This window comes from Pristis pectinata, chromosome 7 (assembly GCF_009764475.1).
Source record: "Pristis pectinata isolate sPriPec2 chromosome 7, sPriPec2.1.pri, whole genome shotgun sequence".
In the NCBI taxonomy this organism is placed as follows: Eukaryota; Metazoa; Chordata; class Chondrichthyes; order Rhinopristiformes; family Pristidae; genus Pristis; species Pristis pectinata.
In genome coordinates, this window is record NC_067411.1 from 18,082,051 (window position 1) to 18,096,292 (window position 14,242).

Sequence of the window (14,242 nt, forward strand, 5' to 3'; positions counted from 1 at the left end):
TTTGAATTTATTCCGCAATACCGAAGTACTTTGTAAATTATCTTCCTCTCCAATATTCCCTCCTTTCCTGAAAGTGCAAACCTCTGCTTGGTTATGGAAACATGGGCAAAGTCCACTGCCCACTAACCTACCCAGGTAACCTTACTTCATGTGTGAGCTTATGTAATAAAGCAGTGAATATGCAAGTTATGTATTGGGACAGACCAATCATACAATTTTATTATAAGAAGGAAGGAATGGTGAAATTGGATAGGCTTAGCTGAGCAACTATAGCCCATTTTGACTAACGTCAGTTAAAACAATAATTGGGGATATATGCAGAGAAATTCATCTTCAAGTGGCAAAGGAAGGACATCCAAAGTTCATTCCATTGCCTTCGGTTGAATGAATTTCAGATGTAGAGAACAAAGCACTGATGCTACAAAATAGAAGGTTTAGCAATGCCAGCAGCGCATGAATTTCTAGGTGAGAGGGAGTAAGAATTTTGAAATGCATTGATTAATAAGAGAAGACGGAACAAGCTGGAGCTTATTTCTCTGGAAGCAAGGAGGGTGCAAGGTGACCAAATAGATGTTTTTAAGATGATGCAAGGATTTGCTGGGTTGAATAAGTTTCCTTTTATTGGAAGCCCAGAACTAAGAGTTATGTTTTGAAGATGGTCAGGAAAGTATCCAATAAGTTAATCAGGAGAAACCTGACCTTGAAAGTGGTTAAACCAGGGAAACTACTGCTGCACAGAATTAAAGCAGACTGCATAACTGCATTTACTAGCTACACAAGGAAGAAGGGAATAGAAGGATCTGCTTATGTGGTGAGAAGGGGTGTAGCAGGAGGGGAAACATGTTTAGCTGAGACTATTTAACACCAGTAGCCTGTGCTGTAAATTCTATTCATTCAACGGTTGCTAGCATGACTCTATTAAAAGAAACTCATGTTTTGTAGCGGCCAGCTACACACTACGAAATGAAGACACAGAGTCACTGGTTCGAAATCAGAAGTCGAATGAACGACAGGGGCGCAGTGCACCTTTAATATCCGAAAACTTCCAGCGCTACAGTTCCCGCGCTGACATCACGCGCAGGTCACCTGACCTTCCCGCGCGGGCTTTCCTAGCCCGACAATGGGGAAGAAGGAGGGCCCATGCGCAGGACTGGGTGGAGGTGTCTGCGAGGGGAATGGCTTCAGGCCAGCAGGTAAAATGGTCGACAATCGTGAGGAGGTACCGCGCTCCTTGGGAGACTGGGAGGGGGCCGACCAGGTCACCATGGATATGGTCGAACCTCCAGCGGGTAAGTTGAAAATCCTGCAGGGGGGCCTTGACATGCTGCTGTACTTTCGAGGTCTGGCAGTGTGTGCAGGACCGGGCCCATTCGGAAACCTGTTTACGCAGGCTGTGCCAGACAAACTTGCTGGACACCATCCAGACAGTAGTCCGGATGGATGGGTGTGCAAGGCCATGGATGGCATCAAACACCCGTCGGCGCCAGGCAGCTGGGATGATGGGGCGGGGTCTGCCTCTGGAGATATCACAGAGCAGGGTGCGCTCACCGGGGCCTACCAGTAGGTCTTGCAGTTGCAGGCCCGAGACTGCGGTGCAATAGCTGGGCATCTCCATGTCCATTCGCTGTGCCTCCGCCAAGGCGCCAAAATCCACCCCCTGGGACAAAACTTGGATGGTGGGCCACGACAGTGCATCCGCAACCACGTTCTCTTTCCCAGACAGATGGCGGACATCAGTGGTGAACTCTGAGATGTAGACAAGTGCCGCTGCTGCCGTGCTGACCAGGGATCTGAGACCTTGTTGAAAGTGAAGGTCAACAGCTTGTGGTCAGTGAAAGCTGTAAACGGCTTGCCCTCCAAGAAGTATCGGAAGTGTCTGATGGCCAGGTACAACACCAACAGCTCGCAGACGAAGGCGCTATATTTGAGCTCTGGTGGTCGAAGGTACCTGCTGAAGAACGCCAGCGGTTGCCAACGCCCTTCGATAAGCTGCTCTAGAACACCTCCGACCGCTGTGCTGGAGGTGTCGACCGTGAGGGCAGTCGGGACGTCCATACGAGGATGCACTAACATGACCGCGTCTGCCAAGGCCTTCTTGGTTTCGACAAACACAGTGTGAGCCTCTTCCGACCAAACAATGTCCTTGCTTCCGCCTGACAGGAGAGCAAACAACGGGCGCATGATGCGGGCCGCAGATGGTATGAACCAGTGGTAAAAGTTTACCATACCGAGGAATTCCTGCAGGCCCTTGATGGAGGTGGGTCTGGTGAAATGGTGGATGGCGTCGACCTTTGCAGGCAGGGACGTGGCGCCGTGTTTGTCTATCCGATGACCCAGGAAATCGATTGTCTCAAGCCTGAATTGGCATTTGGCTGGGTTGATGGTCAGGCTGAAATCCCTCAGGCGAGAAAAGAGTTGGCGGAGGTGCATGAAATGTTCCTGGCGGCTGCTGCTGGTGATCAAGATGTCGTCAAGGTATATGAAGGCGAAGTCGAGGTCGCGTCCGACCGCGTCCATCAGTCGTTGGAAGGACTGAGCAGAGTTCTTGAGGTCAAAGGGCATCCGGACGAATTCAAAGAGACCGAAAGGTGTGATCAGCGCCGTCTTTGGAATGTCGTCCAATGCACCGGGATCTGGTGATACCCGCGGACGAGGTCGACCTTAGAAAAAATGGACCGCCCGTGCAGGTTGGCAGCGAAATCCTGAATATGCAGCACGGGGTACCAGTCCGGGCTAGTAATGTCGTTGAGGTGTCGGTAATCGCCACAGGGTCGCCAGCCTCCGGCTGCCTTGGAGGCCATGTGTAGCGGAGAGGCCCATGGGCTGTCCAACCTGCGGATGATCCCCAACTCCTCCATTTTTTTGAATTCCTCTTTCGCGAGGGGGAGCTTGTCTGGGGGTAGCCGCCGGGCGTGGGCGTGGAGGGGAGCGCCCTGGGTGGGGATGTGATGGTGGACGCCGCGCTTGGGCAAGGTGGTGGAGAACTGGGGCGTTAGTATGGACGGGAACTCTGCCAGGACCCTGGCAAACTCATTGGTCGACATGGTGACGGAGTCGAGGTGTGGGGCCGGTAGCTTGGCCTCACCCAAAGAGAACATTTGGAAGGTCCTGGCATGTACCAAACGCTTACCCTGCAGGTCAACCAGCAGACTGTTGGCGCGAAGGAAGTCTGCCCCGAGGAGTGGTTGCACGACGGCGGCCAGGATGAACTTCCAAGTAAAGTTGCAGGTGCCGAACTGGAGTTGTACCAAACGGGTGCCAAAGGTCCGAATGGCGCTGCCGTTGGTGGCTCTGAAGGCGGGTGCTGGTGTACAGTTGCGAGTCTCGTGGCTGTTGGGAGGCATGACACTGACTTTGGCTCCGGTGTCCACTAGGAACCGACGGCAGGAACGCCTGTCCTACACATGCAAGAGGCTATCCGGGTGGCCAGCCAACGTAGCCATCAGCGGCGGCTGGCTCTGGCGTTTCCCGGAAACCTGCATGGTGGCCGGCACCTGAGGGCGTCAGTGCCCCACCGCTGGTGGTAGAAACACCATTGGTCGGTCGGTGTCTCAGACCTGGTGGCGGGTGGGGTGCATTCGATTGCCGGGTCTGGCCTGCTGGGCCGCTGGGTACGTGGCGTGGCAACGCGCTCGACGGACGCCCTGCCCTCCTTTCTCGCCCGCCAACGGACATCCGCCCGGGCGGCCACCTTCTGGGGGTTGCTGAAATCGGCATCCACCAGGAGCAGGTGGATGTCATCAGCTAACTGCTCCAGGAAGGCCTGCTCAAACATCAGGCAGGTTTTGTGGCCATCTGCCAGGGCCAACATCTCATTCATGAGCGCAGAGGGGGGTCTGTCGCCCAACCCACCGAGGTGGAGGAGGCGGGAGGCCCATTCACGTCGGGAAAGGCCGAAAGTCTCGAGAAGGAGGGTCTTGAACTTATCATACTTCTCCTCCTCCTGGGGCGCCTGGATGAAGTCCCCGACCTGGGCTGCGGTGTCTTGGTCGAGGGCGCTCACCACGTAGTAGTACTTGGTGTCGTCCCTGGTGATCTGGCGAATCTGGAACTGGGCCTCGGCCTGGTCGAACCAGACACAAGGCCTGAGAGTCCAAAAGGTGGGCAGTTTAAGGGCTACTGCCTGTACCTCTTGTTGTGCAGACATCGTGGGTCCAAAAACGTTTGGGCCCGTCGGAGTCACCAATGTAGCGGCCAGCTACACACTACAAAATGAAGACACAGAGCTGCTGGTTCAAAATCAGAAGTCGAATGAACGGCAGGGGCGCGGTGCACCTTTAATATCCGAAAACTTCCCACGCTACAGTTCCCGCGCTGACGTCACACACGGGTCACCTGACCTTCCCGTGCGCGGGCTTTCCTAGCCCGATGATGGGGAAGAAGGAGGGCCCCGCGCCATCTTGGATCGGGACCTCCGACGACGTTCGCAACGTTGGGAGCCGGTTCGATGCAAGTGCGGTGAGTCGCTACAGTTTGACAAATTTAGGGAAGCTTTCTGAAAACCTAATCAATTGGATCAATGTAAGGAACATAAAGTCGAGCACTTGAAATTTTTTAAATGTTCAGTAAGGTAACTTATAACGCATTAGAAATTTTCAGGATGATGGTATTAGAAGGCATATAGCACAAGTGCAATATTGATTGGTGAATGAAAATCTGTTTTCAGATAAATGTATGTTACTTAGAGAGAAAACAGTATCTCCAATGGTAGGATTTCCAACAGCCCTGTATCTGGAGGGAGAGCTGTATGTCCTATATTACAGATGCTTGTTTTCCTATAAGTCCAATACGTGGGGGCAAGTCAATTAAATATGTGAGCAATAATGTTACCCTGATGACTGGGAGGAGTGCTGTGGAGGCTACGATTGAAGACTCAGATAAAGACTCAGTAACCCCATAGTCTGCTCAGTCCCTAGATCTAAGCCTGGCTCTTAAGCTGAATTTTGGCTGTTACTTTGTAGTTTCAAAGAGCCCTTCTAATGAGCTATACAATTCTTTAAATCACCATCAGTCTGCTGCCCAGATTTCATTCTTTCAGAGACAATCAATGTACATAAACCTGATGGATTCCCAAATAAAGTTAATGCCATGAAAGATGTTGGTTTATATGGGTAGAAGGAGAGGAAACATATCCATTTTCCTGTTTTTGTGTCATATTAGATGACGGGGCAGGCTTGATGGGCTGAGTGGCCTACTTATTCTGGCATGCTTATGTTCCTTAGGAGAGTGGAATACATTTGCTCTCTGGCATAGAAGTGCGGACAGTTAGCTTTGTGAAAAAAAAATCAGTCGGCTTTCAATTATCTTTTCCTAAATGGCCTGGAGTGTTGTCTTCAGAGTTTAATGACCAGATTTTGGGAACGAGTAACTGTCGGTTCCTGTATTTTCCTTTCCCTTTTTTACTTCTGCAGGCTCGGCAGTGTAGTAGTTAGCGTAACGCTATGACAGCACCAGTGACCTGGGTTCAATTCCAGCCACTGTCTGTAAGGAGTTTGTACATTCTCCCCGTGTCTGTGTGGGTTTCCTCCGGGTGCTCCAGTTTCCTCCCACATTCCAAAGACATACAGGTTATGAAGTTGTGGGCATGCTATGTTGGCGCCAGAAGTGTGGCGACACTTGCGGGCTGCCCCCCCGAACACTCTACACAAAAGATGCATTTCACTGTGTGTTTCGATGTACATGTGACTAATAAAGATGTCATTTCATACAACATCCACGGCCCATTGGGCCTGTGCTGTTCCCAGCTTCAGATGTACCATGGGGCTTTATTATGGCCCTGCCCACAACCTATCTCTTATTGTTGGAATATATGTTGGCAACCCTACCCAAAGTGGAAGGTACATCCACTATTTTTTTGATGAAGGACTTAGACTTGACCACAGTGAACATGGTTTTGAAACTTATGGTGACAATAAATTTGAAGGTTTGATTAACAGTGGAAAGGTAAACGTTTCAAGAAAGCAAATGTCTGACATGTCAGTGAGGTGGGTGGAGTGGAGTACCAAGGAGACTTCTTCCATTCTACTGCTTTTCTTTGGTGGTGAGCAGCAGAATAGTTAGAAAAGCAGAGGGAAGTGTCAATCACATCATTTCTCCAGGGCTTACATCCATCCTCCTGATGACATCACAGTTGGAGATGAGGAGTATGTGGGACCAAGTCAGAATCAGGTTTATTATCACTGACATATGTCGTGAAATTTGTGGTTTTGCAGCAGCAGTACAGTGCAAGACATGAAAAATTACCACAAGTTACAAAAATAAATAAATAGTGCAAAAGAGGAATAACAAGGTAGTGTTCATGGGTTCATGGACCATTCAGACATCTGATGGCGCAGGGGAAGAAGCTGTTCCTAAAACATTGAGTGTGGGTCTTCAAGCTCCTGTACCTCGACGCAATGGTAGTAACACAAAGGGGGCATGTCCCGGATGGTGAGGGTAGTTAATGATGGATGCCGCCTTCTTGAGGCACCGCCTCTTGAAGATGTCCTCGATAGCGGGGAGGGTTGTGACCGTAATGGAGCTGGCTGAGTCTACAACCCTCTGCAGCCTCTTTTGATCCTGCACATCCTGTAATGGACAATAAGGACAAAGCCTTACCAGCACTGTCACAGCAGATCTGTGCCCCAGGTAAGATTGTAAAGCCTCACTGATTGGGGAGTCAGTGTTAAGTGGGTCAGCTACAAAGGGCTTTCAATGTAATGAGGGAGAAGAGAAGTTCAGAACATTTCGTTCCACAGCAGGTTGTTGGCAAATGGAATACCTTGCCTCAGTGTAGTGAGTCACAAATCATTACATCTTTAAGAAAACAGTAAGGAGAGACTGGATAGGCTGGGGCTTTATCTCCCTAGGGCATGGGACGCTGAGGGGTGACCTTGTATATAAAACCATGAGGGCCATAGATAAAGTGAATGGCCACAGTCTTTTTCTCAGGGTAGGGAGTTTTAAACTAAAGGGCAGGGTTTTAAGATGAGAGGGGAAAGATTTAAAGGGGACCTGAGGAGCACCTTTTTCACACAGAGGGTGATGAGTGGGTATGTGAAACGAGCTGCCAGAGGAAGTGGTAGAGGCCGGTACAATTACAATGTTTAAAAGACATTTGGACAGGTACATGGATAGGAATGGTTTAGGTAGGCAACTTAGTCGCCATGGACAAGTTGGGCCAAAGGGCCTATTTCCATGCCGTATAACTCTATGACTCTAATTAGATAAATACTCAGAGAAGATGAAGACAAAAGGCTGTGGGGAGAGTCTGATGTTTGTACAGGCAGAGTGGGCCAGATGCCTACCTTCTGGGTTGCCACTACCAAAAGCAGCTCCATAACAAAGACTCACTGTTCTGATATCAGGAATGCCATTGAAAGTTAAAGCATTCACCCAAGTATTTTTCTCATAAAGTCAAAGTCGAGTTTATTGTCATATGCACAGGTATATGTATGCACAGGTGCAATGAGAAACATACTTGTCACATAGTGTCATATAGCAGCACTCACAAGAAAAATATCAATTATACACAACTTTTACAAATATTGCAGAGAATGATAATAACCAGTACACCTGAGCCAAATCTAAGCCAAAACCTTCATCACTTCTCAATCTGAAATCTGTCTGTGGATCAACAATCACAGTGCAGAAAGAGGAGTAAGCAGACAAATTATTAGTCAAAAGCCTACAATGGACCACATTAATGGGCTTGTTTAGAGGTTGAAAGGGAGCAATTAGAGAACTTTGTGTGGGATTCATCAAGCCTCCAGTTGTGTTGTGTCACTGATAGTACCGTCCCTTTCATGCATCTCTAATTCAGGTGCTTTAAACATGTGTACTCACGGGGTTCCAGTTACTGGGCAATGGCGATGTTGTTCACATTTTCATTTATTCATGTTTTTGTAGCTGTTATTGTTCTCAGTGTCTAAACAACAGTCTGCATGTATCCACTGGCAATTCACAATGGAAATTAAAATTTGAACAGTCTTGTATTAACATTAGGACAAGTATTGAATCTTAACATCATAGTTTGGGGTCCTAAGCAGTGAAACGATGTTCTTTTGTATATCTATTGCAACAGGAGCAAGCCTCTGTAGGTGCTGGAATTTGAAATAAAAATAAAATGTTGCAGCTCAGGCAGGGTGAGACAAAACGATTCCCTCTCTCTGTTTGTCCCTCAAACAATTGCTGCCTGACTAATACCCTGCATTATTTTTTAATTATGGCAAATTGATTGCTTGCACAATTTATGGACACCATCGGTACTCTCTACTTATCACAGTCAATGGAACTAAAGGTAAGAAGGCAAGTACAACCTGTCTTTCTTACGTTATTGTGTGGTTAACGCCAATGATCAGAGGATGGGAGAAATGGCACAGGAGGTGACCAAGCAGCCTGTTGTCTCCTTGCTGCTATAAAGAGGAGCTATGAGGTTGTTCCCAAATCCTAGCTCTTGGTCCTTTGACTTGTAGCTTATGGGTCTTCCAGGTACCATTTAAAAATGATGAGAGTTGCTACCTCCACCCCCTTTTCAGGTAGATGGGTTCTCGATCACCAGTACTCTATGTGCAAAATATAGTTTCCCCAATCCACCTGGAATCCTTCCACAGATTTGTGTCCCTGGTTAACAACCTTTTCTCTAAGGGAACAAGGTCCTTTCTGGTTACCCAGTCTGGGTTACCAAAATTCTGTCCACTCAGTTAATCTCATCTCGGTCTACTTTGTACCTGATCCAGAGACTGGATAGGTTGGGACTGTTTTCCTTGAAGCATCATGAGGCTGAGCACTGACCTTATAGAAGTTTATAAAATTGTGAGAGGCATAGATAAGGTGAATGGTCATAGTCTTTTTCCCAGGATAGGAGAATCTAAAACTAGAGGGACATAGGTTTAAGGTGAGGGGGAAAGAATTAAAGGGGACCTGAGGAGCAACTTTTTCACACAGAGGGTGGTGAGTATGTGGAATGAGTGGTAGAGGCGAGTACAATTGCAATGTTTAAAAGACATTTGGACAGGTACATAGATAGAAAAAGTTTCGAGGGATACGGCATGCAGATGGAATAAGTTTTCTGAGGAGGTGACGAAGATGATTGATGAGAGTCGGGCGGTGGTTGTTGTCTACATAGGCTTGAGTGAAGCAGTTGACAAGGTCCCTCATGGCAGGCTAGTCCAGAAGATTTAATCATAAGGGATCCACAGTAGAGTTGGTAAGTTGGACACAAAATCAGCTTGGTCATAGATGACAGAGGGTAGTGGTGGAGGGGTGTTATTCTGACTGGAGGTTTGGGACCAGTGGTGTTACACAAGGATCAGTGCTGGGACCTTTATTGTTTGTAATATATATGTGCTTTGCATGAAAATGCAGGGAGGCTGATTAGTAAGTTTGCAGACATCACAAAAATTGATGGAGTTGTTGACAGTGAGAAAGGTTTTCGAAGGATATAGCAGGATATATATTAGTTGTAAATTTGGCAGAGAAATAGCAAATGGAGTTTAATCTAGACAATTGTGAGCTGATGCATTTGGGAGGTCAAATGCAAGAGGAAAATATACAGTAAATGGCAGGAACTTTGATGTACAGAGGAATCTTGGGGTGCAAGTCCATATTTCCCTGCAAGTCACAACACATGTGGTGAGGATGGTAAAGAAGGCATATGGCATGCTTGCCTTCATCAGTCAGGGAACTGAGTATAAAAGTTGGCAAACATTGGTTCAACCACACTTGGACAGTTCAGGTCACCAAGCTATAGGAAGGATGTGGAGGCTTTGGAGAGCGTGCAGAAGAGGTTCACCAGGCTATTGCCTGGATTGCAGTGTATAAGCTATATGGAGAGGTTGGATAAACTTGTATTGTTTTCTCTGGAGAGTCGAAGGCTGAGAGGCGACCTGATAGAAGTATATAAAATTATGAGAGGCATAGACAGGGTAGATAGAGTCCTTTTCCCAGGATGTGGTCCAGCAACTCCCGTAGTGTGGCATGTTTTATATCTGCAGTTCAGGTCTATATTAATTAATTCTAACTAAGATCTAATTAGAATCCAAAATTAACTAAGATCTGGACTAATCTGTAGCTAATTAACTTACCAGTGCCACGTTTGCCATCTCAGTCGAGTGTTTCCAACCTACAGAGACTTTGGATTATGGACAGTTCTTGGAACCCTTACATAACCCAGGATTGTCTGTACTTAAAAAGAACAGTTCTCCTGCTCAGAGGAAGGTGATCAGGGGCAGTTTCTGTGGTTCAGATTTTGTGTGGTCCGGCACCAGTCTGATCCCAAGGGAGCAATACTTCAGAGTTTCAGTCTGTATTACTAATGGAGCTGCACGTCACTCCTCAGCAGAAGTTAAGTTCTTCAATGAAGAAACTTGAGAGAAAAGCCCAGCTATAGAAATGTGCAGAATCAGCTGAATCCCAACAAATGTCAGTCCTCAATTGGACTGATCTCTTTTTGACTGTTGTTGATATGCATTATTTGACATGCTTGATAACAAGTCTTCTCATCTGTCACATCATGCCTGTTTTCGGCATGTTAGATCTGCATCTCAGTATTATCTCAATCCCTGGAACGTGGCTAATGAAAGCTCAGTATGAAATATTTTTATTCTGATCTTATTCAGAGCCCAGGAGCTCTTGCCTATTTTGAATCCCTTCTTCCTATTCCAGTCAATGTTGAACATGTTGCTTGTCTGAATTGTAATTCCTATGAAGGAGAAATTTTATTCAAATTTCATACAATAAAAAACTACATTTGATAACCAAATGAAATAACCTTGCACTTTATTAGCTGCTGAAATGATTGGTTCTAACTCTGATGTGCAACGAGAGTAATTGCTGTAATATAGAATAATAAATCAGTATGACACGGAGAGGGCTACTTAGCCCATCCAATCTGTGCCAGTTCTTGCAATGACTAATCCATTTCATCCCAGGCTTGTACTCTTTGCCCTTTTCCATACTTTTTTTTCTCTGTAAAATACTTATTCAGTTCTCATTTAAAGACTATTATTGAATCTGTCTCCAACTTGTCAGGCTCTGCATTCCACATCAACTTGCTGCACTTTAAGCAATTTATTGCTTAAAAAAAAACTCTTCCTTTCCTTATGCCAATTTGTACTCTATGGTTATTCATCCTTCACCCACTGGAAACAGTTTGTCTCTGTTTAGTCTGTCTCAACTCTTGATGATATTTAACATCTCTATTAAATCTCCTGTTAGTTTTCTCTGCTCATGAAGAACAACTGCAGTTCTTCCTATTTGCTCATGTAACTGCACTCCCTATCCCTGCAATTCTCATCTATACCCTCTCCAATATCTTCATGTCCTTCCTATCATGCTGAGCGTGGAATTGGACACAATACTTCAGCTGGGGCTGAAGTGACATTTTATATTGGTTCAGCATAACGACTTGGCTTGCCTCTCTTTGTAAAGCTCAGGAAATTATGATACTTATCATTGACATAATATAATTCATATCAGTCAGTGCTGGTCCATCTCCAAAAGTCTAGTCAAACCACAGAACATGATCTGTGAATATATTTTTAAAGTTCTCATTCTTCACACTAAAGTTTAATCAATCTTCAGGCTTAAGGCATTCACCGTTTCCAACGGGTGATAGATTTATAACCAAAGAGCACAAATTTGGCAAAAGGACAGAGGAAGAGCTTTATTTTCTGCAATAAATTTCAGAAAGCAAACACTTTGCAGCAAGTATGGGGTCCCTATTTATAGATTTCAGGGCACATCAAGTGGTGAATGTAGCTCCAAATGAGTCTTTTCATTACAGAGCACCGAAAAACAAATATAATGCCAGCTGGTGTAAATCATAACCATATTCTGACTGATCATCTTTTGGACTGACAGTCGTGCATAAAATGTTCCAAAAATTTCTTTTATGGGAACTTTGATTTCTCCTCATACTTGTGAATTAAAAGGATTTAGGTGTACCGTTAATGGGTTTCCTGTACGTTCATGCCTGCTTTGCTCATTTTTCCCTCTGCCTTTCAGTATGACTTTGTGGAGCTTCTCGACGGCAGTAGACTGATCGCCAGAGAAAAGCGCAGCTTGGTTGGTCTTGAGCACAAAAGACGGCACATCAGAGCAGTGAGCCTGCAAGAGGCTGGTTTTGTCCAGTACCTCGATTCTGGAGTCTGGCACCTGGCCTTTTACAACGATGGGAAAACAGCAGAGCACGTATCCTTCAATACCATTGTCATAGGTAGGCATTGAAGCCAGCATGAGTGAATTAGTTGAAGGTAGCATCTGGATGCCTGACACATATGCTTTCATTCTCAAGCGACAACTGATTTCTTGTGCTGCTTCAAGTTTTGTGCCAAATTTGGGCATGATCAATTTTGTGTATCGATCATTCAAAAGACCACTGGGCATTAGATATATTTTAGAAACCACAACGATTATAATTATGTCTGTGAGCAGTTACTGGTAAGTCCCATTCATTGGTCATTCAGACTTGGCAGTCAGCAATCAATGCTGATTGTGCTCATTGAGAATTCTCCATTCTGTCCTTGAGGGGGTTATTGTAAATTCTATTGATTTTCACCATGCCCAGTTCCTATATGAATGTCAGTAGGCTGTTCATCTCTGTGTTTTGTGTGTTGATCTCCGGTGCCTGGTTTTACCTTTATTACAACAATGGTTGTATTTCAGTAATTCAGTGTTTGGGAAGTTTCTGACCGATGATATAAAGTGCAGCAACATGTTCCTTTCTTTCGACATCGACCACCTCCTCTGGCAGCGCGTTCCAAGCAATTACCATTCTCTGTATAAAAATCTTGCCTCATATTTCTCCTTTAAACTTTCTCCCTCTCAGCTTAAACCTATGCCCTCTAGTATTTGAGACTCCACCCTGGGAAAAAACTGTGACTGTCTACCCCATATATGCCTCTTATAATTTTATATACTTCTATCTGGTCACCCCCCAGCCTCCAACGCTCCAGAAAAAACAGTCCAAGTTTGTCCAACTTCTCCTTAAAGCTAATACTCTCTAATTCAGGCAATATCCTGGTGAACCTCTTCTGCATCCTCTCCAAAGCCTCCACGTTATTCCTGTAATGCGGTAAGAAGAACTGCACTCAATACTCCAATTGTAGCCGAACCAAAGTTTTATACAGCTGCAACATGATTTGCCAACTTCACTGCTCTGTGCCCCGACCAGTAAAGGCAAACAATAAAGGTGTACGCCGTCTTCACCACCATATCTACTTGCGTTGCCGCTTTCAGGGAGCTATGGACTTGGACCCCAAGATCCCTCTGTACATTAATGCTCCTAAGAGCCCTGTGTACTTTCCTCTTACATTTGACACCACAAACTGCACACTTGTCCAGATTAAATTCCATATGCCATTTCTCTGCCCATATTTCCAACTGATCTATATCCTGCTGTATTCTTTGACAACCTTCCTCACTATCCAAATCATCACAAACAACGGAGGTCCCAGCACTAATTCCTGTGAAACACAACTGGTCACAGGCCACCAGTCTGGATAGCGCCCCTCCACCACCACACTCTGTCTTCTGTGGCCAGGCTAATCTTAAATCCAATCCATCAAGTCACCATGGATCCCTTGTGACTTAATCTTCTGGATCAGCCTACCATGAGGGATCTTGTTGAATACTTTACTAAAGTGTATGTAGACAACATCCACTGCCCTATCCTCATCAATCAACTTCATAATTTCCTCAGAAAACTCAATCAAGTTTGTAAGATATAACCTCCTCCGCACAAAGCCATGCAGAGTATTGCTAATAAGTCCATGCTTTTCCAAATGTGTAAAAACCTATCCCTAAGAATCTTCTCCAGTAATTTTCCTATTGATAGTGTAAGGCTCTCTGGCACATAACTTCCTAGTTTGTCCCTATTGCCCTTCTTAAGTGATCAACACTGTTGATTCTCCCGTCCTCTGGGACCTTGCCTATGGCTAAATAGGATACAAAGATCTCTGTCAAGACCCCATAAATCTCATCTCTTGCTTCCATCAATAACCTGGGATGGATCCCATTAGGTCCCGGCCTCTCATACACCTTAATGTTCTCAAAGAGGAGAAATCCCTTCCATAAGGTATTTCCCACCAGAGTAAGGTACTTGGCATAATGAATCAAGTGTATTTCTAATGTTTGGTTTGTTTACAGAGTCTGTGATGGAGTGTCCACGAAATTGTCATGGGAATGGAGAATGTGTTTCTGGAGCCTGTCATTGTTTTCCTGGATTTTTTGGGCCTGATTGTGCGCGAGGCAAGTAGAAAAA

At 45.7% G+C, this 14,242-nt stretch overlaps 1 protein-coding gene across 1 annotated transcript in view; it reads left to right on the forward strand.

Annotated features, from left to right (window-relative positions):
• The window catches only part of tenm3 (teneurin transmembrane protein 3), a 712,909-nt gene that overhangs the window by 564,308 nt on the left and 134,359 nt on the right, over window positions 1-14,242 (forward strand). Inside the window, exons 12-13 of the mRNA XM_052020035.1 lie at window positions 11,986-12,196; window positions 14,128-14,229. Coding sequence (XP_051875995.1) covers window positions 11,986-12,196; window positions 14,128-14,229 — 313 coding nt within the window. The remainder of the gene's footprint in view (window positions 1-11,985; window positions 12,197-14,127; window positions 14,230-14,242) is intronic.